Source organism: Coturnix japonica, chromosome 18 (genome assembly GCF_054131305.1).
Source record: "Coturnix japonica strain WE chromosome 18, WE-NBRP24, whole genome shotgun sequence".
Taxonomy (NCBI): Eukaryota; Metazoa; Chordata; class Aves; order Galliformes; family Phasianidae; genus Coturnix; species Coturnix japonica.
This window is the reverse complement of record NC_140680.1, coordinates 2720055-2736070: the sequence shown is the minus strand read 5'-3', so window position 1 is coordinate 2736070 and position 16016 is coordinate 2720055. Positions and strand designations below refer to the sequence as shown.

The 16016-nt window shown below is 51.6% G+C and overlaps 1 protein-coding gene across 1 annotated transcript; it reads right to left on the bottom strand.

Annotated features, from left to right (window-relative positions):
* Positions 1-9376: 9376 nt before the first annotated feature.
* Positions 9377-15320, bottom strand: IRF1 (interferon regulatory factor 1). Its single transcript, XM_015875574.3, has 10 exons — positions 15179-15320; positions 14199-14290; positions 13222-13321; positions 12876-13052; positions 12586-12635; positions 12325-12460; positions 12004-12132; positions 11519-11550; positions 10767-10905; positions 9377-10352 (listed from the first exon to the last, which is right to left on the bottom strand). The coding sequence occupies exons 2-10, from the start codon at positions 14283-14285 to the stop codon at positions 10255-10257; spliced, it is 948 nt and encodes a 315-aa protein (XP_015731060.2). The 5' UTR covers positions 14286-14290; positions 15179-15320; the 3' UTR covers positions 9377-10254.
* Positions 15321-16016: the final 696 nt, after the last annotated feature.

Genomic DNA, 16016 nt, shown 5'->3' with positions numbered 1-16016 from the left:
CTCGCTGCAGATGGGTTGTTGTGGTGCTGGGGTGTACTTGTGTGCTTGGTCTGTGTGTAAATACAAGGAGGCAGGTACACAAACACTGCCCTGCACTCAACCTGGCTGCTCTAAAGCAAACCCACAACACGTCATTAGAGGGAGGCAGTCCAGGAGGTCCAACCCTGATACACACGGGTGCACCCGCTGCCAGCCTGCTGCACCCACATGTTTCGCTTCCATAGAGCTCCACAGACATTCACTGCATGAAAAGTATTCCTAAAACTCAACACAAGGGACAGATCTTTTGGTTTTCTGTGTTTTCTCCTCTGGGTTGGAAGCAGGTTGGATCCACCAGCAGAACAGACCACAGCAGATGGGCTGCTTTCCTCCTTCACTTATTTTCATGAAGATGATACCTTACACGTGAGGTGCCACCTCAATCAATCACTGCACAATGCCTTTCCTTGTCCCCTCCATGCCCTCAGCAGTCAGACATCTGACTCTGACTGCTCTCTTTCCCACTTGATACAAGGAATATTGTGCTTGAAGGGAAGTACACGGAGATGAAACCCTCTGAGAAACATCACAGCCACTTCTCTTTTCCCATCAGCAGATATTGCTTCAGTTCCCATTTCCTACCATTGACTTGCATTGGCTTCGGGCCCTGTTCACTGTCTGCTTGCTAAGGATTTCTGAACCTCAGACCATGACCTAATTTCACTATTTAAAATCAGACCTTCAATATTCCTATTGTGTTTTGGTTTTGAATGGGCATTTGTGCAAAACAGTTCCATTTTCTCTGCCTGCAAGCAGCACAAGATAGAGGGAGGTGCTCACATCACGGTACCAGCAGAGCCCTGGGAACATGGGAAGCATGGGAACAATCCTTGTCCCCCTCCATCTGGAGCCCTGTGCCCACCTCCCTCTGATCAAACCCCATCAATCCCTCCAGCCCTTCATCTTAAAGAAAAGCACAACAAACACTGGTGTGTATCTCATGCCTTGCAAGAGCTGAGAGCTGCAGAACACCAGAATCCTCCTCAGTTCAGAATCAGCTGCTCGGATGGTCACATCAATGCCCTCTCTCACCATCGCCACCCTGCTGCCATCCTGCTGCTGCTGCCCCACACCCTGCAACCTTTGCAGCGATTATTTTTGGTCCCGCGGAAAAGGAAATAGGAAGTAGAGCTGCTCTGATGCGTTTTTGCACGCCGTGGGGCTCTCCCATGCTCAGACAGCACTGCTCGCCCTGCAGAGCGCTTTCATTGCCGTTTATTCACTCTGAGATGTTGCAATCAGACCAAAATGGCAGCGCAGTTACCTGAGGGTGGAAGTGAGTGAGCCACAGCCTGAGGGATGAGCACGGCTGGGCTCCAGGGCTTGGGCTGCAACCGCTCTGCTGTCCTGGAGCTTCTGATGCCTGGTTCAGAAATGTACCTAAGGAATTTTGCGTGTTCTTGTTTGAACTGCACTCATTCTTGGCCTTAATCGTGCCTTCCCCTCCATCAAACAGATTTTGGGTTTGGCTCTGCTTGTTGCCGCACAGTGGTGCTGAGGACTGCCACTACTCATTGTTAGTGGAGGGTCTGAGCAGCTCTGGGGGGTGCCCAAAAAGGACAGGGACCAGCACTGACACCTGACACAAGGCAAAATGGAGCTCCTGCTCCCCATTATTTCCTTATGCCTTCATATATAGAGGCCAATGGTCTGAAGGCCACTGAGTTCAGAGGCGCTGCACACCTCCTTCCAGCCCTGCTCACCATCCTCACCTCCTGTTTTCTTCATCAGCAAGTGAGGAGTGGTCTGGTGTGGTTGTTCTAGAAACAACACACATTCCAAGGCACTTCCCACACTGCATAGAAGCAGAGGGACTCTTTTACTTTGGTTTTCTGCATCTAGATTGTTCCACTGAGGAGGATTCTTGAGAAATTAAAGCCACTTGTGTGCATGACTGAAGCACTAATGAAACACAAATGTGGGCAGAGGTTCTGGGAGCTTTGCTCTTGCCTCAGATAGCAAATTTAAGCCTTTAACATGAAATAATTTGGCAGAAAAGCCGCATAGAGACCGATGGTGACTCAGCTCTGCTGCTGAAGGCGTGTAGAGGGGCACCAGCTGGAAGCTCTGCTGTGCATGCAGAACATGAGAGCTGTGCTGGCAGAGCTGTGAGTCTGGGGGAGCAGGAGGAGCTGCCACCTGGCTGAAGCACCAGCAAAACTTTACAAGAACTCATCTCAGCTGAAGGGATGCTGGGGGAGACAGCTGCTGATAACAGAGATGGGAAACAGGTGGCAAATCAGTGCCTAACGAGGGGAGAGCAAAGAGCCGCCTTAGTTGTGGTTATCTGCTCTGTGTTGGGGTAATGGAGCAGAGCTGTATGAAGGTTGGTGATCTCTCTTTTGCTGGCTGTGGGCTTGGTGGGATGATGGAAGAATGCCTGGAAGTTAATGGTGAAAATGAATTCTTGGCCTGTCTGACCCGTGGGGCTGTGAGTGATGGAGATCAGGTGGTGGTGGTGGGATGCAGAGTGGGAGGGAAGGAGGAAGAGACTGTTTAGCCTGGATCCTCAGCATGGCCTTATGCTCTCAGGGAGCACCTCTGCTTGCAGTAAGCATGAGGCAGAGGGCAGCAGCAAGGTGTGCTCTGGAAATGCTCTGTTGGAATGTGGTTTGGGCCAGGGGGATGTTGGCGGTGTGAGCATTTCCACTGCTCCCTCCCTGAGCACCGGCTGTTGTCAGCTGCAGAATCACAAACAGCCACAAAGGACGCGCCCTGATTTATGCATCAAATACCAGGAAAGGCTTAAATTCTGTTTGTCACTCAGCAGATGGTGACGGTTGCCCCAGTATGTGAAATATTTCATGCCTGACACCTCAATTCAGGAAACAGTGGTTTGCTCAGCAGAGGCGCAGGAGGCAGTGAGCTGTTATCGAGGGTAACACTGCCCTTTGCTTCTTTTTCTCCTCTGACAGAGTTTGTTTTCTAGAGCAGTGTTGTGCCCGTGGGCACATGCAGGGGGGCACAATCCCAAATCATGCTTTTCTGGGGGGTGTTTGGTACCATAGTGGGTTCGTTTTCCTGCAGGTCCTGGCTGCTGCCTGCAGCCTTCACTTGCTGGGTTCCTGTTCCCTGGGCACCTTGTGCCTGAGGTTTGCTGAACCACAGGGTGCTCATTGCAAAACTGGGCTGTGGAAATCGCTCCCGGTGCTCTGAGCTGTGGTTCTGTAGATCTGGAGCAAAGCTCTTACAGACAAGGCAGCAGTAGGGGGGTGCTGCACCATTCCCTCACCTTCCACCTGTGTCCTGCAAGCAGCAACAAGCAAGGGAAGGTGGGTATCTTCCTCCTTGTTCCCACCTGAAGCACCTTCCTGCCTGTCTTTACACAGGCCGTGCTGTGAGCAAAGCTTCCTCTTGTGCAGACAGAAGATGCGCTGCTCTCCACCTTGGAGGTACTTCCTGGTTTCCCAGAGGGTTGGCAACACCATCTGGAGGTGGTTCTGTAGCTGCAGAGGTGCAGGGCTTTGTTCCATGGTGCACAGACCTTTGTGCTGGGCTCTCTGCACCCCTGCAGGTGCCCCAGATTCCAGCGTTACCTCATCAGGGTGAAGGAACAGCCACCAGAAGTGGAGCACACCTTACAAACACAGCAGCCCCGGCCCACAGGGTGGGACTTGGAAGTCCCTGTGATGTCTTGTCTGGGGTCAGCAGTGTGGAAATGGGTTGTGCCAGCTCTGATTGGACATTTTGTTCATAATTACCCCTTAAACTCACTTCTGAGTGTGCACTGAGTTGGAAAGATATGTGTGTTCTGAGTGAAATGCTGGGATTCTGTGTGCTTTGAAGGCAGGGGGTAGGAGATGTGGGCAGGCGTGCAGCTATTTCCTGCAGCAGCATCCTCATGCAAGCAGGGTGTGGGTGCAAAATGTTCTTGTTCATGGAAAGCAACAAAAATCTTCTCCAGAACACTGAGCTTGCATCTCTGAAATACAGGAAATCCTTGATTTGGATTGGAATGCAAGTTGCAGTGCAGTGTATTTCTATGGTATGGTGTTCATGCACCAGCTTAGAGCCCTGGAGCTGCATCCTGCTCCCCATCCCAGGTGGGATCACAGCTGGCTTGCAGAGCCCTCCCCAGCAGAGGGAGGCTGCCTTGAGAGGGCCAAGCCTCTTAAAATCAGTGGAAATTTTAATGGTGTCTTCCCTAAAACCAACAGCTACAAAAGGACCATTTCAGTAATAAATAGAGCTTTAATTAAGGCTACCACAGAGCTGACAGCTGCTCAGTCACAAGATGTAACTTAAAAATAGGTCCAAGAACATACCTACTCCTCACTGCGGGTTTGTTTAAAAAAAACAACCTCTTCCCTTGTCTGCTGCTTGTTCTCACCTTTGCCCCGTGGAGCAGAAGCTGCTCTGTGTGATGAGTGCACAGCAGCAGGGAGCAGTGTGGTCCTCATACAGCTGCTGCAGCCCCACAGCTCAGGCGATGCTTCGCAGGCAGCATCCGTGGGGCTTTGCTGTGGCTCAGGTGCTGTTGTTTGCTGGGGTGGGTGTGATGGATGTTGTGCATTAGTAGACAGGAAGATGGTGCGGTCCACATGCTGCTCTCTGCGTCCTTTGGCAGCAAAGGTGAAGAAAACAAAGCGGTACCTGCCTGGACTTGGCTCTCCAGTTCATTTCCTCTTTCTGAAGATGTCTGGAAGACCTTCCCAGCATTCAGCTCATTGCAGAACAAGTCCCATAAAACATATCCTTGCAGTGCAGGTATGAGACCTGGGCATGTTCCGTGTTGTGCCTGTGGTTAGCCCGGCTCTTGTTACCTAATAGCACAGCTTGCTCCTAGCTGCTCTGTGTCATGCTTGTGCTGGGCTTGCTTTGAACCAGGGCCAGCATCTTTATGCTGCACTTCATTCCATGTACTGCCACTGCTGAACCACCACTGATCTGCAGGGAGCAATGCCTCCCTCTGCTTTTGGTTGCTCAGAGACAATTGCCATTCTACTCCTGGCAGGGACCTGCCCAACCACTCCCTTAACCTTCACTACCTTTAACTGCTGCCCCACCTGCTTTAGCACAGGTTCCCAAGGGGGCAGCAGGCAGGCATCCCTGCAATAGTGGCTGAGCTCAGTGAAATGCAGCTGGCTGTGTTCTGGAGGTGGGTCCCCAGCAGCAGAGCCACGTCTCTGCTCACTGCAGTGTTGGGTGGGGGGGCAGCACACAGCGCTGTGGTTTTGTGCAGTGAAACAGAGAGCAATAGGCAAGAGCTGTACCTGAGGTGTGACATTTCCTACACTGAAATAGGACTGTTGCTTCTCCTGCCCTCCTGCTGTAGTTGAGCGCTGCTCTGTACAACCATCAGCACAGCCTTTGGGTGTTCCTCTGTGCAACTGGAACACATGCACTGCGTGGTGCCTGAGAGCGTCCCACAGCCCACCCCTGGCACTGGGCAGCTGCAGTCCTGGCAGTGGGAGCTCTGCCTGTTTGTCTCCTTGTGGCAGAATTTTCCCCTATTCCTGGAAATCTCCTGACAAACCAAGGCCTACTCCATCCATGCGTGTCCCTGTGCTTACCTCTGACTTCATCCAGCCTGCCCAGCCCACGGAAAGGAAGGTTAGCAGGCCTGTATCCTGGTACCTCAACTCATGCTGAGTGCAGGGTAAGGAGAGCAGTATCCACCACTTATCTACTGCCTGGCCATTCTGTTACCCACCCCATGGCTGCAGCGCTTGTTTCTTACCCATCCTCCTGCCTTGTTTCCATGACGTGGCACTGATTTCCACCTTGCTAAGCTGGGCAATTAGTGGAATGAGTGTATAATTGCCCTCACCTGGCAGCTCAGAATCCCTAATGCCATGATTTCACACCTCCATTCATACCCAGTCCATGAACTGATGCACCCACCAGCAGTGGGACTTAATGCCTCTGTGCTCAGAGCATGGAGAAAGCCCATGGGTTTTGGGTTTGCAGGTATTTTCTCCCTTCTTAGGGAAGATATTCACCAGTCCAAGATCTGATGCTGACTTTCCTGTAGGTGTTTCAGCCAAGGAGAAGCCAGCCCCATGCTGTGCAGTGGGACAGGACCCTTTCCCCAGCCCTGTGCACAGTGGGGCAGCAGGGGGCTTTACTGGCAGCAGTCAGGAGATGCTCAGCAATGAGCCTCTCCATTTGTGCCATGTTGGCAGCGTGGGGCTCTGTGTTGTGTGTACAGATGTGGAGGAACCTCAGGAACCAGCAGAGGACGATGGTCCAGTGTGATGGTCCAGAATGATGTATGCAGACCTGCACACCTGGCTGTTAAATCAGCAGCCGTTTGTCTTTGTAATACTAACAAGCATTTACTATTAGCTCCAGTTATAAACTCATACCTTTGGTCTGAAGTATGGCTGCCCTTTATAGGTGTGATATCATAAACCACGTGGTTGACTGGAAATGTGTCTAATTATCAGACCCGATCAGCATGGCAAACAAAGCTGGGGCAGTAATTGAGGGCTGTACTGCCTGAGGGGCAAAGCTCATTGCGGTGCCTCTGCTGTGGGCACTGAGAGCAGAAGGTTCCTGGGCACAGCACAGCTCTGCACCACTCTGAGGGTGCTGCTGATGGGAGCTGAGAGCTCAGAAGGGTGCTGAGCAAAACGCATTAATGGTGGAAGGGCATTTAAATGATGCATTTGGGCATAGATCTGTGAAAAGCAGCAATGCTTTATTTTTCGGTGAAGGGTTTTCTCTGATGCGGGGGGGAGGGGATGCTGCAATGAACAAGTGCATGGAATTATTGCTCCTGCAGCACTGAAGGTCAGTTGGCAGCAGCAGAGGTGTTCTGTGCTCTGGAAGCAGGATGGTGAGGCAGTAAACCTGTGGGAGCTGCTGCTGTGGGACTGTCTCTGTGACTGTCATTTTATTGTCAGTATGTTTGATCCTTAATGATCTAAAATTAAGATGAGTTTTGCCCTTGTTTCAAAATCAGCTTTACATTTGCATGTTAGCTGCCAACAGAGCTGGCTTGGGTGCAGTGCATGCAACAGCAGCCTGCAAGTGCCAGCTCTGCTCATCTCCCAAATGGGTGCCAACTGTGCCATTGGCTCTGCTTTTTTTTCCCACCATGGAGGGGTGATCTCTGCTTATTTGCCAAACAGCTCATTTAGGACAGGCAAGCTGAAAATAATCCAATGTCAAGGATTTAAAATGATTTTAATAGAATGCTCTGTGCAGGATTACAAGATCGTGTTCTTCCAGGTATGGGCAGCCTATGCTGTTCCTTAGCTTGCATCTGGAGTCCCTTCTGCACAGCCCACTGCCCCAAGTGGCAGCAGCCCAGCTTCTGCACAGCACCACACTCCTGCCCTGGGCACTCCTCTGTGTTCTTCCCATCCCAAAGGGCCTAAAGCATCACAAGCAACAACCAAAACAAACAAACAACTTCAAACTTGGCAGCTTGTCACCCAAATGCCTGCGCTGATAAAGTCCACTTCATCATGGGGCTTCACTCAATCAGAAGCACTTGGTTGGCAAAACAGCTGCTGGCAGGCAGTGTGCATCTCCACGGCCTGATAAGGGGCACTTGTATGAATGGCTCTGGGCTGGGGGATGGCTCTGCTCACTCTGGCCTAAGATCTTGGTCAGCCCTCTAATCTGTGCTGTGTTGGATGCTGTTCTCTTGTCAGAGCATTGCTGTGAAAAACCCTTAACACATCAATGGGCAAATGAATCCACACGTTATTTTGGGTGCTGTTTGCATCACAGAAAGTTTCCCTTCTCCCTCCCCAGAGCATAACAATGTCACAGTTGTTCCTAAGCAAACCCCATTTCCTCTGGTTGTGTTGATGAGCACAGAATGGTTTTGCTCTCTGGGTGTGAGAAAAGGGGCTTCGACCCAAAACAACCACTGTGCTCCATGGCACAGGGAGATGGGGCACAGAGCCTGGCAAGGTGGGAGATGGCAGCCCTGTGTTGTGCCAGGTGAGAGTCAGGTTGGACACTGATAGCAATTGCTCCTTAGAGACGGTGGTCAGCCCTGGCACAGCTGCCCAGGGGAGTTACCAGGGAGTTACCATCCCTGCTGGTGCTCCAGGACGTGGAGGTGTGGCACTGAGGGATGTGGTCAGTGGGCATGGTGGACTGGGCGGGGGTTGGGCTTGGGGATCTGAGAAGTCTCTTCCAATCTGAATGATTGCAGGGGTGACATCTCAGCCCATAGGTGCTGGCTCTGAGAACGGCCACCACCAGCTTCCTACGGCTCCAAATTCCCCTGTGAGCCCCATGTCTGCTGTCTGTGTGGGATCCTTGGAGCAGCAGAGCCTGTGACAAAGGCAGTCGGAAATGTGTGCCTTGTTCCAGCAGTCTGGGTTGGGTCTTCCTCTCCTGGCGCCTGGTATTCCCCTCAGTCTGCCTTCCCTCCCTCGTGCTCAAAGTTATCCCCAAAGGTTATTGTTGCACAGCTCTGAAACAAGATCTAAACAGCCCGAAGCAGCGAGCTGCTCACTGTGCATTTCCCAGGCCTGGTGAGCTGCATGGGAATACAGCCCGTCCCCCACTGCTTCCCTTGGGCACCTGCCAGTTGTCCAGATGGTTTTTTTGGTGCTTTCTTCCCTTCGGGTGTGAGTAGGGCTGTGTGCTGGAGGCTGTTGGTAGAGAGCTTCAGTGGGAGCTGTAGCCAATAGAGTTATGTTAAAGGCAGCAAGAGCAGCCTGTTTTCATGCTGGGTGACTCTGACAGTAAGGGATGCACGCTGCTCTGTAGATAGGGTGGTGGACAGGGATGTCTGTGGTACCTTGTCATTTCCAGTTGCCTGTCTTACCTTGGCCCAAAGGCAGTGAAGCTCACTGGCCCTGTGCATCTCATGCAGTTCTCCAGTTCCTATTTCCCTCTGGTATCAGGGAGGCTCAGATGGAGCAGGGCAGCACTGCTCACTGCAGGGCTTTCTGTGCAGCAGCAGATTCCCATGCTAGCAGCTGGGTGCACGTTGCATCAGCCAGCCCAGGCAATGCTCTGACATGTCATAACTTTCAAGCCTGAAAGTCTAGCAAATGACAAAATATGCAGTGAAAAAGTAAGCACTCTTTCCCTTTTCCTCCCAGACTGTGCTTTCATTCTGGGCAGCACTAACTCAGCTCAAACTTCCTTAGCAAGGGAGCTGCCAGCTGGCAGATGCTGCTGGCTCATGTATCTGATGACAGCAGGGGCACACCGACCCCATGTGTGCACCTGGGCCATGCAGGGCTCCTCCCTTCAGTGCACTGGGATTAGGAGAGAAACATGTGCTCTTAGATTCCCTGGGTTTTCATGACTCATGTGAATAACCCCCCTTGCTGTCTATCCCCAGCACATCTGTTTGGGTGTTTTCAGGGAGTCTGGAATGCATCCTCTCCGAGCTCTCCAATGAGGGAAAGTAAACATGTCATATATAAAACATTTTTATTACAACAAATATACAACACTTTATATACAAAAATAAAATGTACAAGAAAATAAGTCTATGGCATCTTAGTGATTTGCTTTCTATGCATTATGCATGGACTAGAACCTCCTCCATCCTGCTTCTGTGTGTCCTTGCCTGGGGCAGCTGCAACTCACTGGGTGTAGAAGTGCAGGATTTCCAGGCAGGAGGAGTTCTAGAACAGAGCTCTGAAAGGCAATGCATAAATAGAAGTTCTGCCCTCGTCAGTGCAAAATTATATCATGCGGCAGCTCCTCGACTGTTCAGTGGGAATGGAAATGGTGTGCCTATGAGCAGATAACAGCCTACGAGTGGATCTGGGTAAGTGTGCTAAATGGAAGCAAAGCCTAAACTGAATTTTCACATTTTATTGGTCAAAACTATTTACATGAGTTGAAAAAATCTAATCTGAACTTGAACTATGTGCTGGAGCAAATCAAAGAAGAGAGAGGGCCAATTAGTGCAGTTTCTCTGACTAAGTGTAATGACTGTCATTAAGATCATCACGTCAGCAGTGTTGCACAAGTGAGCAGCAACCAACAGAGACCCATCGCACTGTCTCCTAAGCACCCCATGAATAAAGTGCTGGGTGCTGGGGATGCAGGACCTCCTGGCCTGCAGTATGAGCATCACCTCAAGAGCACAGCATTTGTGCCCCATGTGTGAGATGGGATCCTCTGCTTCTCATGGAGATTTTCTTACTATTTTAGGCCTAAAAGTGAAACGGAATAAGACGGCTTCTTTCCTCTTCCAGTCAGTAACAAGTAACTTGTGCCATTCCCTTCAGGTCTCTAAGAGTCTCTGCAGAAATGCAGTTCACAGGCTGGGAAGTCAGTGGTTTACAGGCTGCAGGAAATGGCCTGCATGGGTCTGACGGTGTCCAGCCAGGAGAAGTCCAGGCTGTTCTTCTGGTCCAGTATGCGGAAATCCAACTCCCCTGAACAGAAAGACACAGAAATGAGCACAGAACCCAGGACAGTGGGAGCATGAGAACCAATGGATGGTAATGTATCAGCAAAGGAAACCACCCTCAGAGGTGAGCAAATACCTTTGATTTGCATTTTGCTGCAATACTCCATTCTCCCTAATGAAGCTCTTCAATTTAAGCTATCACTAGTAGAAAATCTTATGTTGCTAGGAAAACTGAAGAACAGATCTGTATTGTACTTCTACTGGAGGCTCTTTTTATCTCAACAAATTCCCTACAGACTCCCAGCAGGTTAATTAGAGGAATTCACAGTTTCCCATGTCATGAGGTTCCTATTTCTCCCTCCCAGTTCAAGAAGTGTCTCTGATGAAAACCCTTTCCTGTGCCTCCCACCCGGACCACAATGGTAGCGAGTCTTTGTACCTGACTTGTCGATCTCGCCATCCTGCTCCTTGTAGCCAAATGTGCTGCACATGTTCTGCGTGCCTGGCTCATTGGTGAAGAAGCCCTTCCCCTCAACGCTGGTTGTGTGCCAGTCCTGGGTGGGGGTGGGTTCAAGCATCTGTAAGGCAGTAAGAAGATGGTAAAAAGCCTGAGAGTGACAGGGGTGGGGGAAATATGGGTCCTCACACACTGAGTAAATTCTCGTCTACCTTTAAGAGCTCATGTGGGGGGAAACAGCACAAGAAAAAAGGTTTTGCTTAAATAATGACAATGATATAAAACTCACTTTACTCCTTATTTAATGAAAGTTAATGCAAAGCAAGGAGGGTGGGAGCACCTTCTATCAAGGAACCCCATCTCCTTATCAGTGGGATGAGTGCCCCATGTCTGGAAACAGAGATTAAAAGCCAAACACGTGGCAGAGGGCAAAATAAGTCTTTCTTGAGAACTCAAAGGCCTCATGGGCTCCGATACAGCAAACTTTGCTTCTAGCAGAACTCAATGGCTTTCACTGACTTCTATGTACAGCATCTCAAGTTCATGCTTGCAGAATCACCTTTTTTTTTTTTATATTTCATTTTTTCAGGCTTCCTCATAAGGGTTTTGGATTACAGGAAGTACGTGTTCAGCTCACATAGGGTTATCTATGGGTTAGGAAGCCACTGCTCTTCCTTCCTTGGTTCAAACAGCAACTTTGGACAATTTCAATTGAAAAGAAGGGTTATTTTTACCTTTATAAGGTTTGAGTTCATTTCATCCTCATCTTCATCCACAATTTTTTTGTAATCACAGAAAAAAGAAAAAGATCCAGATGTCAGTTTTCCTCACAAGGCAGCCACCATCCTTTTGCTTCCTCCCCAGTGCTTCACATCCTTGCCTCACACCAGAAGCACACTGAGGTTTCCCACCCCAGCCCTTGCTCGCATGGGAGCTCTTCTCTGCAGGTGGTGGGTCCAGGACCCCACTGTGCCCCACATGTTATACTGAGGAGCTGCTCACTGCTTGAGGTCCAGAAGCAGCTCCACAGCCCAAACTCTAACAGCCCACCCCAGCTCTTCTCTACCCTGGCTGTGAGGTAGCTCTAGAAACCCAAATCCATCTGATAGAAGCTGCTTTTCCTATAGACCAACTCCAGCTTCTCTTAGCACCAAGACACCCTTGCCTCCAGCACCAGGAGAGCACTGAGAAAGTGAGGTGGGAAGGAAGCAACACCAACCTTCTGAGGACGACCCCAGAGGGGACACCTGGAGGTGGTGGTAGATGTCATTGGTGCTGTCAGCCATGGCGATTTCCATTGGCATCCTCCAGTCGTTCAGGGAGCCGCTCACCTCACAGGACGAGAGGTCTGGGGGATGTACAGGGAGGGGTCAGAGCAGGTCCCACTACAGCACTTGGCACCCAGCACAGAACCCCCCCGCCTCTTCCTCCTCCTCCTCTTCCCCCTGCACAGCCCACAGGCAGCTCTGTCTCTTGGTGACACCGCTGTGGCTTTAGCACCAGCAGCACTTTTCTCTCTGCTCGGAGCTGAAGCTCTCACCTAAGGTGATGGACGTGTTCTCCACCTCCACTTCCTGCCCCGTGTAGTCGTGAGCGGTGTAGCTGCTGTGGTCATCAGGCAGAGGAGTGCTGGTTAGTCGTTCTGCTGACTCCTCCGTCCTCATATCCTCATACAACTACAAAAAAAGAACAAAGCATGACAGGTTGTCTAAGAACTCACAAGTTCCCATACGAAAGACATTAAGCTTGAAAACCACCAAAAAAACCTCCAGCTCCTTTAGCTGCCTGTGCAGACACATACCTTTCTCTTGCTCTTGTTTCTTGCTTCCCTTGAAGACTTCGACTTCCTTTCTGTTAAATAGAAATAAGACGAAGGTGAGCACGGCTGCAGGGCTGCTGAGCAGCTCCACCACTGCTGCCAAGCTGAGCCCAGGGCACCCCCTGAGCACCTTGATTTGGGACAGAATGGGCTGCTTGTCTAAACCATCACCAATAACAACAAGCCCAGCAGCCCCAGTGCTGCCTGCAGGTCTGTGGGACGCTGCCTAAGCAGAGTGGGAAATTTAAGCAGTGCTTAAGCTGAGGGCTTACCCTTCTTCTGGTCCTTTGTCAAGGGGGGGAGCATCCTGTACACTCGGACAGCGCTGGAGCCTTTGTTGATGCTTTTATCCTTCACTTCTTCAATGTCGGGCAGTGAATTCATGGCACAGCGGAAGTTTGCCTTCCAGGTTTTTGGGTCAGGGTCCTTCTCACCTACTTTATATCTTCCTGTTAAGAAGAGATGGGATGAGTGTTGAGTGATTTCATTGCACTGATAGTTCTTCACCCCAGAAAAGTTCTGTTTCCTCTGCCATGTAACACCTGAGGTGTAAGCCAAGACAAAAATGGAGACACTGGAGATATTCACATGACTGGAGGGACTGAAGCCAGCACACACCTGTATGGATGGCCCAGCTTCGGAAGAGGCAGGCGTCTTTCTCCATGTCCCAGCCATGCTTAGCTGCATGTTTCCATGGGATCTGGAATATCATTTTATCCTGAAATTAAACCAACAGAAATTCAAATTAACAATAAAAGCATCACATGCCAGTTTGTAACGATGGCTTTAATCAAACAATTCCCTCAGCAGCAGCTCAGAAACTTTGAAACCCTCTCCTCACATCTTCATTTATGAACTGCTGATCCACCTGATGGGTTTGGGAATGCTACATGCAGTGGTACAGCAGCAATGAGCAACAGCTTCAGCTCAAGCCAGAACCACTGCAACACATCATACCTCATCTGCTAGTGTAACTACAAGACATTTCCCATGTACACTTGGATACAGAATCCCTTGAAGGTTTACCAATAGGATACTGTATGAATCCCACCAGAACCATATCCTAATAATGCCTAATAACACCTTGGGATAAATTGGAAGCTTCAGAGACAGAAATCTGACTCAGTAAGCCTGGTGATCCCACTCCTATGGGGAGTGAACAGCAACAGGGATGTGCTTCCCAACACCAACCTGAGATGAACTTAGGTCAGAGCTTAAAGATTTCTGTCCTATGGGAGGAGGTGTAGGAGTAGCTGCTGGGCTGGGACAGAAGGTGGCTTGGCTACAGTAAGCACCAAGAGATGAGTTTTCTTGGTTCTCAGTCAAGTTCAAACTGCATTTACTTTATCATTACCCTCTATTGTTGCCTAGAAAAAGACTGAAATAGTGCATTCTGTACCAAGCAGAGCCATCTTTCCTGAAAAGGAAGTTTTCTTTTAAAAATAAAATTATATATATATTAACAAAATGCTTCTCCATTTTCTTCTTTCCTTTATGATCTTGACTTACGTTTAATGGCAACTAAGAACAAGCGTGGTTAATGATACGGTAATAATAATTATGATGCAGCGATAATAGTAAAATAGATGGCTCACCTTGTTGATCCAGATCAGCCCCGGTATTTGATTGGAATTGATCTGCATTTCCAACCAGGGTCTCATGCGCATCCTTGAGACAGGCATGTTTCCTGCGGGGGGATACACGGGGTCAGCTGAAACCTCATCTCTCCTACCCCAACCACCTCGCAGTGCCTCCCCTCTCCCAGCTCTCCCAGCGCTCCCAGTGACCAGAGCAGCGCTTGGAGCCTTTTGCTCCATTCCAGAGCAGTTTCTGCTCCGGGTCCTGCTCCGTGACGGGGGCGGGAGGAGGCACAAAAGCGGACAGCGGGGACCCCCGTGTCACCCCTCTGTGCGGCCACCGGGCACTCTCTGCACGGCCGCTCCAAGTTCGCTCTCTGCACCGAGAGCAGCGGTGAGTCCGCCGTACCTCCTCCCCCCCCCTCTCGTAGTGGAGCGCTGCAGCCGTCCCCCCCCACCTCCGCTTCGCTCTGCTCCGCTCTGAGCTTCCTGTTTGCGCTGCCCGCGGACAGCCGCTCCCGAACAATGGGGCTGCGGCTTTCCCAAGCAACGAGACAACGACCCGCAAAGTTCTCGGAGCCGGGGGAGAGGGCAGACGGCGCCGAGCCGGGCCGAGCCGGGCAGTGTGCGGATATTCAGGGTGCAACCCCGGAGTCCGGCGCTGGCTCCGGTTGAGCCCCAAAGCCGTAGCCGCGCCCAGACGTCGCCGTCCCCTTACGGCGTGGAGGATGTCCCGTCCCGTCCCGTCCCGTCCCGTCCGTGCTGTGGGCGCGGGGCTGCAGCCCCCGGAGGATGCCCGGTGCCCCTCGAAGGCTGCAGCATGAAGGGCGCAGCGGCACCTGAGACAACCCCAAAGTGCCTCAGCATAATTCAGGATGGCGGTATCTTTGCTTGGCGAGCCGGGCCGGACCGGACCGAGCCGGACCGGACCGAGTCGAGCCGTGTCCCCGTGGGGACGCATGCAACCAAAGCAGGGGGCGATGAGCGCCGGGACCTACCTCAGTGTGAGATCCTGTGCTGAGCTGTGCTGTACTGAGCTGTGCTGTACTGAGCTGTGCTGTACTGAGCTGTGCTGAGCTGCGACAAGAGGCGACGAGCCGACCCGAGCGCTCCGTGCCCGACGGCTGCCGACCCAGCTCTGCCGCCCGCGGGTCGCGCCCTCGGGTATAACGCGGCGGCCGGGATTCCCCGCCGCCCGGGCTCGGCAGCGGCTGCACCAATCGACGCAGCCGCTGGGGGACGGTCGGGCCGCTGATTGGTCGTTGCTTCCGGCATCATTTCGGGGAAATCAGGCTGTTGTAGCACCAGAGGAGCGGGGGGAGCACCGCCCCCAGCCGGCACCGCACGGCCAGGGGATAACGGTGGGACGGGACGGCGATGGGACGGGACAGCGGTGGGACAGCGATGGGCTCTGTACACCCTGCGGCTCCGCAGACACGGCTCTCGGCCCCAACGAGGGTTGTCCCGGATGACAAAAGGATCTCAGCCCACAAACACTCAGTGTTTAACCTCCTCCTCCCCTTCCCCACCCCCCGTCCTGTGATTTCACCCCTGACCCCATGAGAGTGCAGGTGAGCTGCAGCAGTGCAGCACTGCAGCACAGGACCTCTGATCTAACAGCGAGGGCACAACGAGCCCCAAATGCACACCCGTAGATCCGCCAGCCCAGTTCAGCACTCGTAAAGGAGGAAAGGAAGTGGAAAAAAATAAGGGTCAGAATGGGGCTATTTTTAGTGCAATGGGAATTGGCCGGTGCTCAGCTGCACTTAGGGAATGTGCTGGGAGGATCAGTCACTCTATCTGACGTGCACAGCACCACAAGGACCACGGCGCCTC